This window comes from Acinonyx jubatus, chromosome D4, assembly GCF_027475565.1.
Source record: "Acinonyx jubatus isolate Ajub_Pintada_27869175 chromosome D4, VMU_Ajub_asm_v1.0, whole genome shotgun sequence".
Taxonomy (NCBI): Eukaryota; Metazoa; Chordata; class Mammalia; order Carnivora; family Felidae; genus Acinonyx; species Acinonyx jubatus.
The window spans coordinates 5,189,607-5,206,048 of record NC_069391.1 but is presented as its reverse complement, the minus strand read 5'-3'; the positions used below and the strand labels follow the sequence as shown (position 1 = coordinate 5,206,048).

Here is a 16,442-nt window from a genome sequence, read left to right as displayed (position 1 = left end):
GAGGACGTCGGGCGCGGGGAGGCGGGGGTGGAGAGAATCCCAAGCAGGCCCCGTGCTGTCAGCACAGAGCCCGACGCGGGGCTCAAACTCACGAATCATGAGATCATGACCCGAGCTGAAATGAAGAGTGGGTCACCCAACCGACCGAGCCACCCAGGCGCCCCAACTCACTCTTATGAGTTGGGTAGTTCATTATTCCCATTTCACAGAAGACGGACTTCAGCACCGCTCTGCCTGCCTTTGAAGGACACTCCTCTAAGGCTCCTGTGCAGTGACCCATTTCTAAAAGCCTCTGTCACAGCCAAGAAGACTTCACACTTAACTAATATTAATGGTCCTTCAAATCTAGCACTGGTCTTCCCTAAAGCACCAATTTCCAGACAGAAATAAAGCGTGTGGTTCCTGAGACAGCTTTGAGTCAGCACGCGCCCTAAGTTAGCAGCATCCTCTGAGCATAAGATTTGCAGACTTGGACAAAATTCAGCTATGGTCATCATTTCAACAATGGAGCTAATTTAAGCTTATTTCTGCAGGATGGGAAAGTCATTATGAAATAAAAGTGCCCAAATGGGGAGAAAAGACACTGTAAATCACTTCTCATCAGCTGCTGATGAGTTCAGCCAAATACTAGAGGAGTCAAAATGAGTGGTGTTCATAATCGCCTAGAAATGTTTTTAAACTTTCTCATTTAGGGGAACTCTTGAGGGGCTGGTTTTCCTGCCCCTGGCATCGTGTCAAGCAGAGATGCAGGCAGCAAGGCAGATAAACATTCAAAATTCCCTCCTGCCATAAATCACGTTTTCAGAGAACTGTGGACACAGAATAGCTTGAGAACTTCTGACTCGTAGGAAGTCCCTGTCCAGGGTCCAGCTTCTTTTGTGGTTGTTAGAGCATCCGTCCCAGAACTAATCAGACTGCTCTTGATTTTTCCATTTGTCCCAGCTGTGAGCGCCTTCTTTCCGCGGATGTGGCCTGCCGTTTGATGATGACCTCTCATCCTATCTCGCTTCCTGCCCCTTTTGTTTTTCAGCAGCCCTCTTCCAGCGGGAGCGTGTTTGGGTCTGGAAACACTGGAAGAGGGGGAGGTTTCTTCAGTGGCCTTGGAGGGAAACCCAGCCTGGATGCGGCCAACAAAAACCCATTCAGCTCGGCCAGCGGGGGCTTTGGGTCTGCAGCCACTCCAAGTAAGTTGAGACCGCTTTCCCGGTCCCTTGGCCCCATAATGCCATTGTCACCCCCGTGGTGGTATCAGAGCTTCGGTGCCAAGCGTAGAAAGGAAAGAGGGGGTCTGGAAGGCCTCTAGACGGACCAAAGCAGTGTGATCTGTTTTTATTTTGTTTTTTTATTTTTGGTCTTTTAATGAGATGTCCTACATAACCGTGAAAAGACATCAGAGCTGCAGGGTGAGGATCTGGGCCCTGAGCTCCTCCCGCCTTCTCTCCCAAGGCCCAAATCACTGTTTCTTAAGGTTGAAATGACTTGAAGTGAATGCAGCCGGACAGGCATAAATGCAGCCGAGCAAGCTGGGTGTGCTCAGAGAAGGAGCATCTGGAGTTCCGTTGTGTAGTACTCTTCTTTGAGTTTGCTTTAAAATTCAGCTGCCATAGAGAAATGTTAGCCAAAACTTGGAGCCTTCATTATTTCCCGTCTCTTACATTTTCGTCTTATTTTCCACTGAAGCTGTATCTTTCTGCTGGCACTTTTTTCTGCAGCTAATTTTTCAAATTCTTTGTTGATCCATCTATTCATGGGTGGAAATGAAAGAAATTTGGGTTTTTTTCATCTTTAAAAAAAAAAATCCCACCGCCAGTGGAGGCTAAGAAGGGAACTCAGGACCTGTCATCTTCATCCCTGCGTCCCTCATTTAGCACGCTACACACGAAGCATCTCTGGACCGCTGTGCTGTCCAAGATCTTCATGAATCGGAAGCTGATGTTCCACACACAGGACAGCTATTTCCTTCGCGTTAAGGCTCATGCAGTTAAAAGTAAAATTCTCGATCCTGAGTCTCCAGATTCGCTGATTAGCTGTTTTGATGTCACTGTCCATCTGGTAATATATAAGGAAGGGTTACAGTCAAGAGACACAGACCTCTTAACTTGTGAAATTATATAATCAGAAATCTTTGTTCTGTAGCTTTCAGTCTGCCAGGACGAATTTCAAATCCTAGAATGAAGCATTTTTAAAAATCGAGTCTAGCAGTTTTCAAAAACCGTTTGTGTCTGCGGGTGAACTTCTAAGCAGAATCCCGATGCGTGAAACAGACGGAAACAGGTCTGCTTGGAAGCAGGGGTCAAGAACCAGAGACACGCCTGGGTGGTTTCCCCGTCTTCTCCCCAGCCCTCAACTGCAGGGCTCCATAGCAGGTACTTTGAAAACAGGATCCTTGTACAGCACTGTCTCCATTTTCCAATGAGGAAACAAGCCCCAGATGGTTAGGTGATTTTTTTTTTTTTTTAAGTCACAAAGCCAGAAAGCGGCAGATCTAGAACTCTGCCAGACCACACCGAGCATACAAAACAGCATCTGGCACAGAAGAGGCACTTGATTAACATGCTACTTACAAATGTGGGTTTCGCCCACAGGTAGGTTACCGTCTGCGATGCTGTGCTACTAACCCGTTCTGTTGAGACTTCGGTTGCCATATCCTTGTAAAAACCCCTTTCCTCCTGGCTGATGCATTTCTTATGCCGTGGCTCTTACCTGTTCTACAATCGGCTCGTGAGAGCCAGCTCCTCGCATGCTCCCCAGTTCTGCACGCAGTGACCTCGTGCTGGGTAGCCCAGACACAGCCTTCGTGCGAGTTTTTCACATCATGGAAACTGGACCACACCGCAAGTCAGCGCTGCCTCCTCTACCCCAGTCTGTCGTTCGCTGGCACACCGTCGTTCCCGATTCTCTGATTCGGGTTTAAAATGAAACCAGAAACTTCAGAAGATGGTACCAGATTCTTGATCTGAGACACACCTGCTCGTCTTCCTGTTCCCAAGCATTGGTTTTTGTAAACCGGCAGTTTACTTTCATGTGGCGGAGCGGTTTCAGTGAATTTGAAAGGGGACGGGAAAGGCTTAACGTGATTCTGTTTTTAAGACTGCATGTATGATTCGATAGCGAAAGGGACCGCAACCTCTGTAGCCCAGAAGGAGAGGAACAGTGGAGAAGGAGGAGCTAAAAGTCATCTGGGGACGGGCATTGCCCTCACCACAGAACTAAGGATGCTTTCTGCAAACCACTGGGGACAGCGTCTTTCTCTTGGGTGACTGTGCACCATTTGGCGCTTCTGAGTGCAACGTCTTTCCCGGGCTGTATAGACGGACTCTCCGGGTTCCCTTCCTGCCTCTCATACAGTCCCTCTTCTGTTGCTTCTCTCTGTCCTTGCACCCGTGTCCCTGTTGTCACACTAGTGTCCAGATTCCCCTCCCTGCTTCCAGCCTCCTCCCCTGGCATCTGGACATCCACACCAAGCTGAGTGTTTTAAACTCCGCTTTTCTTTTGCCACTGACCCTACACAGAACCCCTGGCAGCTTCCCACTGACTTGCCAGCTCCTCGACTTGAAAGTCCGGGCCCTCAGTGAGCTGCCCCATACACTCTTCTGTCCCCCCAACATGTTCCCTCTGCCTCGGCCAGTTGCCCTGCTGGCTGTCATTCATACACACACACACACACACACACACCCCCCCCCAGCTCTCCCCGCGTCAACACCAGGGCTCACCTCCCTCCTCTCCACCCGCCGAGCCCGCCCTTCCTTTTGGGGTGACTGTAAGCCTGTGCCTCTGTGCGGCTTGGCCTGGAGGCCACAGGGGTCCACCGTGATCTCTCTCTCGAATCCCACCATCCCTGTGTTCCTTTCCTTCATGTGACATCGAGCAGAAGGAAACGGACTTTTAGGGACCGCGTTCCGTGTGCCAGCTGCTCAGAGTGGTTGGACCAGGCACTTCTCACCACAGTACTTTCAGATGTGCCTGCCCCCGTTGCGCCAGTCAAGAAATAGGTTCCCAGAAGGGGTGTGGACTTGACAGAGGTGGCAGCCGTTAAGTGGAGCGGCCGGGCTTTCGTCCGACTATGTTTCCAGAGCCCTGATCCGCCATGTTGCCTCCTGGATCTCCCTGGCCTTGCAGCCGGACACGGTTCCTCCTGGGTGCATCCTGTCTGACAGCCCTCGGGCTCGTTCCCTGTAGCATCGAACTTGCTCCCCTGCAGACAGATATCTGAACACAGATCGAGCGACTAGAAGTTTCCCTTGTGACATTTAGGCCCCAGGCCGCCTGCTCCCGAAGCTGCCCTCTTTACTTCCGAGAAGTAATCAGACGTCTGCCATGACTGGGAAAGACAAGCCGGGAACACTGTTGCTTGGAGTTGGCCTGCTCTTTATCCAGAAGCTCCCACCTTGCAAGGGTTTCTGCTCTCTGTCTTCCCCGGAGACTCTACTAGAGATACACTGTTTACTCCCGGGGTCGCTAAAAATTCAGCACCACTGTGAATTGTTACCTATAAGGATCTACCGCCTCCTCGAGTCTTGTCCGAAGGACACTGGTTAGAACCTTTCTCAGCACATTCTTTCTATTCGGAGGCCTGAAAGACATATTTGTGTGAGGATAAAGAAGCCATTTGATGAGAATCTTTTGGGCCCACAAGCCTCCCTTTACAAATGTTCTTTAAGAAAATGTCTTGGAAAGTGGGGCGCCTGCGTGGCTTAGTCAGCTAAGCATCCAGCTTCGGCTCAGGTCGTGATCTCGTGGTTCATGGGTTCAAGCCCCACACCGGGCTTTGCACTGACAGTCCAGAGCCTGGAGCCTGCTTCAGATTCTGTGTCTCCCTCTCTCTGCCTCTCCCCTGCTTGTACTCTATCTCTCTCTCTAAAAATGAACATTAAGGAAGGAAGGAGAGGGGAGGGGAGGAGGAGAGGAAAGGAAAGAGGGAGGAAGGAAGGAAGGAAGAAAAGAAGGAAGAAAATGTCTTGGAAAAGTATCCTGGACAAGAGCTACTTGAGAACCTCCTTCTCTGATAAATTATATCAGGCATAACTTCAGTTGGACCCTGACGTTGAATTATGCAAGTGTTTTCCCTAAATGAAAGACCCAAGAGGATCCGTGTCATGCCAGCAGGAGGAAGCCCAGAGCAGATGCCAGTTGTCCCTGTACTTGCCACCTCCCAAGAGTCCCCAGACAGCTCTGCGAAGACAGGCTTCCCCACGGGCTGCTGTTTAAAGAGGCGTCTCTTTAAATGACAACATACTGTCCCAACAACCAAGCTCCCCTCTCACTCACCACATGTCAAGAGCCGGAGGCTGCGTTATTTCGGAGGCACTAGGAGAAGACAGAGAGAGAAGCTGTCGAGCACAGATAGAAGGAGAGAAGCAGACCTCACTGGACGCCATAAGAAGGAGAGAAGCAGACCTCACTGGACGCCACCTGGCTTCAAGCAGCCTAGATCCTGGAATGTTTCACCGGGCGGAGCTCCCTCAGAGACCGCAGGGGGAAACTGTTACAACTTGAGTGTTTTAACTCTCACGACCTTGACAAAATGAAAAGGATTCCATTTTCTGCCACTGATCTGCTTGCTCTGCGTCTTAGTATATTGAACATGTTATATTGGACATGAGTGGGCTGTAGCGGGAGGAAGAATTAAATGGAGGGAAGTTCTATTTTCTGAGGACCCACCATCAGCCCGACTAGGCGCTCTGCGCCCATCAGCTCTTCCAGTCTTCACAGCAGCCGTGTGCACCCCCTCACTGTCCCCACTGTATCTCCAAGGAAACGGGGACCCGGGAAGCTGAAGTCCTTGCCCACAGCTACTAGGCATCCTGAGCCAGGGCTGGCTGCAGAACCCCTGTGTATTCCGCCGTGACGCCCGAGAGCGTCTTGCAGGCAGAGGAATCTCTGGGAGGTGACGGGATGCAGACACCCTGAAACTTCGGTGTGCTCGGGCTTCAGGAATTTAAGTCTCCCAGCACCATCCCGGGAAAACCATTTCAGCTCCGTAGTGCCGATTTCTCCAAGAGGAGAGCCGGCCCCGGATCTTGCACTTGAATTGATTTGCTGTTTGGAATTTTTGCCTCGTCAGTACTACCAAAGTCGGAAGGTTGCAGTCCTCTCTGTTCGTGAGATGCCAAGTAAAAGGAGTGGCCGAGAAGCCCGTCGTTCGTCTCCAGTGTCGAGTGTACTGCCACTGAAAATAAAACGTGGCCTCTAAGCTAACTCGGAGCATTGAAGAGGGCATTTTGCAGCCTCCCCCTGTGAATCCCTCTAGAAAAGGGGGACAGATAGTCTTGTGGCACCGCGTACAAGGGCGATGAGAAAGAGCTTGTTAACCACTCCCGCCGTCCGTGCCTGGCACACTCCTAGCCGAGCTCTCCAACGGCCAGCAGGAGTTTTCCAGAGCAGGGACCACGTGGTGGCCTGGGGCTCTATGTACTGCTGCCTAGAAATCTGAGGTGGTCGTGTCCCCGAGATAAGGCTCTCCACTTCCCGGATTGTCGATCAGGAGCATTGCAGCTGCAAATATTAGCGGTCGCAGGGGGATCCTGAGACTGACAGGTTAGTGGTGGGTCACCTCTTCGAACAAGTTGACTTCGAGAACGAGTTACTCCCCTCTTCTCGCCGTCACCTTCCCCGTGAGCACGTGAACGGCTCCGGGGAAGCCCAGTCTCGTGCCGACGTTTGTACTTCTCACTTGGTGATGTGGTGTGAGCTCTCCGTTCCCCACCCGGGGCACCGGTGCAGCGCCCTGCCTACTCCTCTGCCTTTGGGCCTCCACCCGATTTCAGGACAGCTTCTCCCTGCTTTCTTGTGGGTGCAGACTTCTTTTAATAAAACACCCATCCACACACGGTGGGGAAGTGCGCATTGTCTCTCCCCTCTCCCAAAAAAAGGTTAAGGAAAAATTCCTGATAGAAAACAGCGTGCCGTTTGGGTTACCCAAGTGTTTCTGCATGCAGGATTTTGGCTCCGTCCCTATTAATGGTCAAATGTGCATTTCTCGTAACAAACACCCCTCACCTGTCTTAGTTTTTAGGAGTTCATTTCCTCTATTCCTCTCATTCCTGGCACGGATTCAGTGTGTAGAGGGAGTGACCCACTAGATAAGCATCTGAGAGGTCAAGGGCTCCGTTGTACCGCTTAGGAAAAGGCAGTCAGGCTGGAAGTCTTCAGTTCCTCGGAACATCCCCAGCTCCCGTCAGGTCGGAGCTGGGAACACCGTGGTTTGTCTCGTCTCGCCTGCCATTCCCTGAGCAGATCGGCAACAGCAAACACGCCCAACCCGACTGTAAAAGCAGACAGCCGGAAGCCGTTACGCTTGGTTTGGATCGGCCCCGACTCGGTTTTCTCTCGCTTGACAAAATGCGAGGTTTTCGTGTGAGGTGGGGAGTGAAAGCGAGCCCTGTCCTTCAGAAGAAGACAGTCTTGCAGGAAGCCGGTGGGTGGACCTGATTACCTGGGGGAGCACAGGTGCGCTTCCGCAGAAGCCTCGTCCCCCGGGGCCGTGCAGCTCCCCGTACCGTGTGCCTTTGGAATCCGGAACCTGGGCTCCCAGAGGCTAACCGCTGGTCATCGAGACACATGCAGATCAGAGAGGGTGTTTACCACAGCTCAGCTCCCTCGAATCCCAGACTCCTCGCTCGCTTCCCCTCAAACGCCTCGCTGCAGTGTCTTTTCTGCTCTAAGTAGATAAGGACCCTTCTCTCCCTCTGATCGCTCTCAACATGTTCTTCCTTTCTTCAGATACCTCTAATCTATTCGGAAACAGCGGGGCCAAGACATTTGGTGGATTTGCCAGCTCGTCGTTTGGAGAGCAGAAACCTGCCGGCACTTTCAGCTCTGGAGGAGGAAGTGTGGCATCCCAAGGCTTCGGGTTCTCGACTCCAAATAAAACAGGTACTCTGATAGTTGTTAGCTGTGGTTCTTTTTATACGTATGTTTACATACACATAGACACCCGGAAGGAGATCTCTCTAGGGTGGCTCTCAAGGGAGCAGGACTGGAGTGTGGATTCTCCCCAATTCATCTTTACATTTACAGACCATCTACTGTGCTCCTAACACCCTTCTAGGTCTCCCGAGACCTGTTGAAAGCACAGAATGCATGTAGTGGAACCCTTAAGAGGACTCCATGTCTTCTTAGGGCAGAAAGCATTGTAAATATCTAGCAAGCGCAGAACAACCAAAGTGAGGGAACATATAAGAGAACGATAACTAAAATATAAACCAGAAAGCACCGAGTCACAGACCTGCTTGTGTCCCATTAGCAGTCCTGGGCAAGACAGATGATCGGCCTAGTTTTGGGGGATTTTTAAACTTTTTTTTTTAACATTTATTTATTTTTGAGAGACCAAGAGAGACAGCATGAGCTGGGGAGGGGCAGAGAGAGAGGGGGAGACACAGAATCCAAAGCATTCAGGCTCTGAGCTATCTGCACAGAGCCTGACGCAGAGCTCGAACCCGCGAACTCGTGACCTGAGCTGAAGGCAGACGCTTAACCGACTGAGCCGCCCATGCACCCCGATCTGGCTATTTTTTATGTCTGTTTCATTTGTCCTCTTTCCCAAATCACTGTTTGTTTTTTTGCTTTTGAGCATGACGTACATTAATCTATCTACATGACGTGTACAATATCCATTTACTGCAAGTATACAGAGCAGTTACTCCTCACAGGTGAAACACCCCGGTGGAATCAAGAATTAAGAGCATCACCAGCACTGCTACTTACCCCAGCATGGCTTCTAAAATCTCCATGGGGGACTGGGCGACTTTCTATCGTCATATACTACGTTTATAATTTAAAAGTTTAAAGGGCAGCATATGTTTAGATAAAAAAAGAAAACACATACTTCATTTCTGTCCGCCGCCTCTCTGTCCTCTATCTATCTCAAATCTACAGAGGGTCTGCATTCCTGCCTCTATTACATGGAAAACCATGTGAAAAGATCCCCCCCCGCCCCGCCCCCACGAAAGATCAGAGGCAGAGTGGGGGAAGATGTTTGTGGAGAAAGGAGCTCTTTAAAGCAGACCCCAGGGTGAACAGCCAGGATGCTTCTCCCTCATGTGTACGGGAGCCTTTGAAATTATGTGCGTTCTGAGGAAGGGCCCTGCTGAGGACCGGATGCATGGGTGGCTCTAACTTAGGACTGTCCCACATTAGTGCCTGGAGTCCCACCTTTTAGAACCTAAATTGCTATGGTTTTCATACACTGTGCTCCTTTACTCGGATCTGTGACTTGGATGGGTGAGTCTTCGGTTGCCAGATTTTTGATGCTCTTCCTAGAATTTAAAATGCCCCGGACACGATCGCAGCTCCGTTTTGCCCCCACCTTTCCTCACAGTGAACGATAAAAAAGTGAGACGGCTACAAAGCTCTGGGTCCTAGTTAACAAAGTAAACATTTGACCAAGAAACGATAGTTCACTGGAGCGCCTGGGTGGCTTGGTTGGTGAAGTAGCTGACTCGATCTCAGCTCCGGTCTTGATGTCAGGATCGTGAGTTCAAGCCCCGCACTGGGCTCCACACTGGGTGTGGAGCTTGCTTAAAAAACAAAAGAAAAAAGAAACTTTAGTTCATTAGTCAGTGATGCTTAATTTGTTTTTTTTTAATGTTTATTTTTGAGACAGAGAGAGACAGAACATGAGCGGGAGAGGGGCAGAGAGAGGGAGACACAGGCTCCAGGCTCCGAGCCATCAGCACAGAGCCCAACGCAGGGCTTGAACTCGTCAACACGCGATCATGACCTGAGCCGAAGTCGGACGCTCATCCGACTGAGCCACCCAGGCGCCCCGCTTAATTTACTTTTTTTAAGGAACCAGATAATGTTTTCTTCAAGTCACATGTTTTTCTTCTATGTTGTTCATTATCCTGGGGCCAGGATTGACTTTGAGAATCTCAGGCTTTTATTTTTTTAAGTCGTAGAGAAAGTATATTCTCCTGCCTTTCAGAATATTTTTCCTGTTCGATTGTTTGCCCCATGAAACCCTCCGACTGAGGATTCCCAGCAGAGAAAGCTGCCTTTTAAGTACAGGGGGCATGAATGAACTGGTAGGCACAGAGGTGACAGCGAGGGTGGAGGAAGACCGTGTCCCTTGTGCCTCTCACACTTTGGCTGTCACTGCAGGACTCAGGGCAGTTTTCAGGGGGCTCCTGCTGTAGAAGGAGGTGCCCTGGGGTCCCGAGCACAAGGAAGGCTGCTTTAAGTAAAGGAGTCAGCCTTCCTGCCCAGGCAAAAGCAGATGCCTAAGACGTCATGATTGGTGTTTTGCTTTAAGACAGACTTTAGATATGGACCGTTTCAGTGGGTCTTTGAAAGATTCCAGAAGCGTCCATCCTCCCTCAGTACAGTTCCCTTAGGAAATAATAGTGCTGGAGAGGATTTGTAGCGGGGACCAAGGTGGGCAGGATGCTGTGCCCAGACCACCGTGCTCCCCCCACCCCCTGTTGCCGCGGTCGCCACGGAGGGAGGCAGAGGGACACAGGCGGTTCAATGGCGGGCGCTCTCTTGAGTCACTCAACCAACCCTTGCTCAGGTCCCAGTGCTACCACCGCCAGGCTGGCTGAACGTAGGCAAATAGCTGTTTGTCATTTGTGCCTCAGTGTTCTCTGAGCCTGTTTCCTTCACCTGCGAGGTAGGGACCCCAGGTTTATTGAGAGGATTGAGGCAAAGTATTGGGCAGCACCTGGGACCGTAGCTGGCACGTGGAGGGCCCTCAGTAAGTCAGGTATTGGATTATCACCGATTATTAGCAAATTTGTTTCCTTTACTGTGACCCAGGTTTGTTGTTTCAGGGCTCTGTGTGTGTGTGTGTGTGTGTGTGTGTGTGTGTGTGTGTGTGTGTGGTATATGTGATGGGGGGGTGGATGTGGTGTGTGTGGGTGTGTGTGTTTAATCTCCTCCTTCCCCCCCAACCCCCATCCGGTTTACTTTCTGTATCATTGTGACTTCTCATTTTTCACTCGCCTTCCACCCAGAAGTCTGAATAATACTGCGTACAGGGCACTAGATACAGCCCCGTGTGTCTAGGAAGAAAGTGTAACGAGATCTGTGATCGGTCTTAAATAATTCAACGGCAGGGGTTTTTTAGCACTTTTTTTTTTTTTTCCAGTCTCTCGTGTTTGTAACCCAACAGTCTCCATTATCGTGGCTTGGAATTTCACTCGAGGTTTTAAAATCTAGAATGTTAACCCAAACGGGAGCCTGAGCAAAAAGTATCCTCACTGGCAATGGTAAATAAACACAGGATGGCGTCGCCAGATAACAAACAACAAAAGAATTCTGCTAATAGCTCTTCTTGCCCAGAATTTGATCTTTCCCGATTCAGGTAGCAGAAGCTTGTGGTGTGGTTATGCTTATATAAGAAGGCCCGAGCCGTCCCTCTGACGGCAGGACTCGCATCCCGAAATGCGTGCCAGCAGTGTCCCCGGGGCCCCTTTACCTGCGCCGACGCTGTTCTCCTTCCCCGTAGCGTGTCGCTCCTTAGGCCAGTGCTCGTTTTAAGAGACTCCTCGCTAGAACACATTGCTTGTACCAGTTTATTCCATTCTGTTCAACAGACACTCCCTGGGGGTCTCTGCTCATAGCCTAACATGAGGTAAGCGGTATCTTGGGGTTGGGGAACCCCCTCAGGGGAAGGGTGTACCATCTTCCCGCCCGGTGGGCGTCCCCACCGGTCCGAGGAGGCCGCCTCGCAGCCTGATTTCTGTGCGATGACGGCCTGCGTGCGTGCCGCCCCCGGGACCGTGTCCACGTGAGTGGCAGGGGGAGCCAGGCCCTGGGGGCTCTTCTCGGGGCCCGTTGATGGTCTTGCCACATTTATCCAGCGGCCCTCCCCCCACCAGGGGAAGTTCGGTGTGCTTTTTTATTGAGGGGTAGCTCCCGACTACAGAGAGAAAGCGGTTTTTAAGGAATTTTTCTGTGGGGAGAGACGTGAGAGCCATAAGGCTTTAAATAAATAAAAAGCCCCTGGCCGAGCCCCAGTGCCGTGCGCCTCTCCATGTCTCCTGTAACCCAGTTTGTAGATTCTTCCCGAGAGCAGACTGAGCCTATGGCTTCATAACATGGGTTTTCATGACGCTGGCAGCCTAGCCTGTGTCGTGACAGTAATCGCCTCTGTCATCTTTGAAGGCCGGGCAGGGATTGGAGTTTTCAAGAATGCCTCTTCAGTGAGGAGTCTCAGAACAGCGCCGTGAGGCTGGGAAGGGGTCAGAAACGCGCCAGGTTGGTTCCTGGTGACGATCTGACTCCACGAGACTTGGCACTGACGGGTCCGGCTTGCCCGTGGGAAGAGCCGAGGGTCTCCCAGGTGAACGTGAGGTCTGCTGGGCTCTGAGAGTTCCAGGAGCTCCCCTGGCCGACCCGCCCCCTCTGCGAGCGATGGAGGGGGTGGCTCGGTATTTAGGAAGGCTGTTGCCCCCAGTTACAGTTTTTGGTATTTGAACTTCTAACACATTTCCCCCTTTTTCCTTCCTCCTTCGATTTGATTTCTCACCGCTCATTGTCTTCTCTTCTGTCTCCTTTCTTTTTCCCTGTTTCTGTTTGTTTGCCTCTGTTTTGCTCAGGTGGCTTCGGTGCTGCTCCAGTGTTTGGCAGCCCTCCTACTTTTGGGGGATCCCCTGGGTTTGGAGGGGTGCCAGCATTCGGTTCAGCCCCAGCCTTTACAAGCCCTCTGGGCTCGACGGGAGGCAAAGTGTTCGGAGAGGGTACTGCGGCCGCCAGCGCAGGAGGATTCGGGTAAGCCCCCCGAGGAGGGACCTCGGGACTCCGAAAGCACTGGGGCCCCGGGACTCCTGTTTGGGAAAGTCCGTACTCCTGACTGAGCTGAAGCCCCCTCCCTTGAAATCGGCAAATGAGTCAGACCAGAGCTCCTGTTCCTTTCTGGGGAGGCCCATTTCTTCCCGGCCAGTCTGTCCAGTACGCAGGTGGACGGGAGCTGTGTCGCCGTCCCCTGGAAACGTGGAGTGCTGGTCGGCAGACCCCTGTTCTCCTGGTGGGACCGAAGGATGATTAAAGAAAGGAAAACGGTCCTGTCCTGGCCACGTTCTAGCCAGGATTGCCCGTGTGGCGACTTCTGTCAGGAAATCCAAAATGAATAGTTTCTGCCACGTTCTTTCCTCTTGGGATTGTTGTCGTCTACCCGTTGTCCTTAGGCAAACCACTCCTGTGTCCCTGGCTCGTCTCCAGACCCGCAGAGTGGGTACTCGGTTCACAGTCCCGTGGGCCAGCTTCCATACGGGGCACTGACTGCACATTTCAGTGTCTCGGTGACTGCTCGGCTTTCAAAGCTGCTCTTATGCCTTGTGCACATACATCCTCCCTTGAAAATGCCATGTTAGGGATTTGATTTGAAGGGCCCCGGAAATTCAACCTGGTCGCCAAAACCCCAAGAAAAAAATAAATAGCTTTCACTGCACCACAAAGTCCCAATAAATGTATGTAGCGATGACGGCAAAGTGACTCGTTCAGGAGACATGTTATGTCTGAAATCACCGTCTGGTAGACCTGGCCCTGGCCCTGGCCCTGGCCGCGGAACTCAGGATACATAAGGCTATAGACTTGGGGAGGGCTTGGGGGCTTTGTTTGGGGGAATTGTCAGGGTACTTGGGATAAATCTTGGTGAAGGGATAGCGTCTTTATCTTGAAAGTAAAGCGAAGTATGTTCTTATTCATACCCTTTCCCCCCCCCACGAAAGATCCTAGTGCAGAAACACTGGCCACTTTCAAGACCATGAGCGAGTTGATGTATTGCCTCCTAAATTTCACATAGAGAGTACAAGCTCTTTTAAGTTTCCCCCAGAAAACCCCAAGAATTAAAGTTAAGAAAAGCTTTTAAAGGAGCGTTGGGACCAACTTAAACCAGTATTCTTGGCGGGTTCCGATGGACAGTGATGTCTCCAGTGACCGCTCGGCACAGAGTGCTGCGGAGTTGGAGGGTTTGGGGTTGACTGGGAATCTTGAGGTTTTATTTACTTATTTGAAACCTGCTATTTTCTTTACCAGTAGAAAAGTATCGTATTCTGCCTTGCAGGGGGCGGGGGGGGGGGGGTTGGTTCACCCACATAAATCCTGACTGGCTGGTTGATTCCATTTTGTGAAAGAGGGCTGACAAGTACCAGCTCTGGCATGAGATGTCCCAGGTCCCTGGTCTGCCCCTGGCGGGCATCTGAGGAGCTTCCACTGTTCGTGGGAGGCCTAGAGCTGGGGTAGGAATAGAGCAGGAAGAGGCAGGGCCCCCGCAAGAGTCCGCTCACAGGAGACCCTCACCTCATCGTGGAAAGTCCGTGATGGAAAGATCCAGAGAGGAGCTGAAGGCAGATAGCTGGGTGAAGGGGCTTGCCGATGAATGAGAAATGTCTAAGTGATGGGGTGAAGCCCAAGAATTACCAGGGATAGGAGAGCAAAAACTGTAGTGCTGATTAACTTCCAGATGACCCACAACTTCCAGACGGTGAATGAAAGCTAACACACTGGACCGGTTGCACTTGGGATTGTGCCCCCGGCCTCTTCCTTCCCGAAGCTGGAGGTGTGCCCTGGGCCCTGGCCTGTTCTTTCTGAGAGGCCACTGGTTGAAACCGAGCACGTCCCCTCAATTCGTGTGTGCTGTGCAGCCCGAGACCTACCGGGGTGGCCGGGGCTTGTGGGCGGCGGGTGCCGGCGTGGCCACGCTAACCACAGTCTGGTCTCTCCCTGGAACCCAGGTTTGGGAGCAGCAGCAGCACCACGTCTTTCGGCACGCTGGCAAGTCAAAACGCCCCGACTTTCGGATCGCTGTCCCAACAGACTTCTGGATTTGGGACCCAGAGCAGGGGATTCTCTAGCTTTGGATCAGGCGGAGGAGGTAGGCGGCCAGACGTCGTTCCCTCGCCGTTTCCCTGCCCTTTCCTTAGGAAATGCCTCCCCCTGCCCCGCACCCCTAACAACACGAGTGGTTTTTACCTGGCTGTTCAGTTTCGTATTCTGCGGGGCCGAAAGTACTTCAAAGACAAAATGGTCTTTTAAGGCCATAATTACATTTGTAACATTGTGCCATTTCTTACCAAAGAAAGAAAAGACGGGCTTGATTTTCTCTCAAGATTTGAGAACCCAAAATAATAACCGTCTTACTAGACCTTGGTTTAAAAAATCCCAGCCGGCAAACTCAAAAAATAAGGCGTAGAGACTTCGCGAAACGTCTCTGATTTGTTAACCCTTGCCTCTTCAGATAGCAGACCACGTGTGTGATGCTTTTACCCGTGCCACACTCCTGCACTCCCGCACCTTGGAGAGGCAGTGGCACTCGTTTATAAACGAAGACAAAAACTCCAAGGGGCCTATTTACCCAAAGGGCCAGAGAGTGAGCCGCAGGGCCAGGCCTAGAGCTAAGTGTCTTCACTGCTCTGGCCTCACCGAGAAGCGGCAAGTGATGGGAGAAGAAAAACGTAGTTTCCTAATGAAAGGGGTCCGTGTGGCCCCAGGGCAGCCGAGCGGGAGGCGCCGTGCCAGGGACCCGCTGCCCACTGTTGGCGTGGGGGAGGGAAGAACCCAGGAGCGCCCCCCACCCTCGTCGTGGCCTGCAGGTGGGGGTCGGCGGGGCTCCCTGCGGGAGGGAGGAGCCCACCTCCACCTCTCAGGTATGTATGTGCTCACTTTGCTCCACCCTTCTTCCATCTTTTTCAGGATTCAGCTTTGGATCGTCTAACTCGTGAGTATCCATCTCGTTCCCAGCCGTTAGATAGGGAGAGGGGAGCGTGTGGTACGTGAGAGTATGGGACTCCTAACCTTTGCTCTGTTGGTGCATGTTTATCTGCTTTTCCTGTTTCCTGTTGTATAAGCCTGTCCTGGAGGCATGGGGGTTCAGCGGCAGGCTTTGGGTTTCGTGGACCTGCTAATCGCGGTGGGAAAGTGGCAGAAGGTGCCGGGCCTGGCCTCCCCGAGGGCCACGCGTAAGAGAGAGCAGAGTGTGCCTTCCGAGGAGCAAGGCCCGGGTGGCGGGGCCCGGGAGATGCTGTTCCTCAGTTCCCCGTTAGCGTCTCAGAAGCCTCGTGCTGCCCGCGCGCCTCCAGGCCCATCGCCAGGGCTCCTGTTTGGTCCTCGCTCTGTGCTTCTGTGTGGAATTGCTGCCGCTAGCAGTTCAGAGCCCTGACTCTGACCACAGGCGGGTGCACGAGCCCCGAAGCCCTTCTCAGAGCGGCAGCTGATACGCCTCTCTCCCGGCGCTTCCTTGCAGGTCTGTCCAGGGCTTCGGTGGCTGGAGAAGCTGAGTGGGTGTCCGTGTCCTTCCTGGGACCAACTGCATTCTGGGCTCCTCGTCACCGAGCAACACTGGAGCAGTCCTTTAACGTGGACATTCTCACTGCAGCACACCCAGAAACCGCAGAAACCAAAACTCCAGAGACGCTTGACCGCTTGTCTGTTTCGCTGTCGATTTCGTGTTGGGTGTCCCGTCCCCCTTCCTGGCCCCCCTCTATTAAACTCTTTGGTCTGTT

General features: G+C 52.1%; 1 protein-coding gene across 7 annotated transcripts in view; it reads left to right on the top strand.

Moving 5' to 3' along the window:
* NUP214 (nucleoporin 214) overlaps positions 1–16,442 on the top strand; it is a 93,728-nt gene extending 77,286 nt beyond the window's left edge. For 6 of the 7 annotated variants that reach the window (XM_027035411.2, XM_027035408.2, XM_027035412.2 and 3 more), the window contains 6 exons: positions 1,031–1,184; positions 7,723–7,875; positions 12,540–12,711; positions 14,676–14,815; positions 15,634–15,658; positions 16,184–16,442. In XM_027035411.2, coding sequence (XP_026891212.2) covers positions 1,031–1,184; positions 7,723–7,875; positions 12,540–12,711; positions 14,676–14,815; positions 15,634–15,658; positions 16,184–16,217 — 678 coding nt within the window. In that variant the 3' untranslated portion in view covers positions 16,218–16,442. The remainder of the gene's footprint in view (positions 1–1,030; positions 1,185–7,722; positions 7,876–12,539; positions 12,712–14,675; positions 14,816–15,633; positions 15,659–16,183) is intronic. The other variant, XM_027035410.2, reaches the window with a different exon arrangement.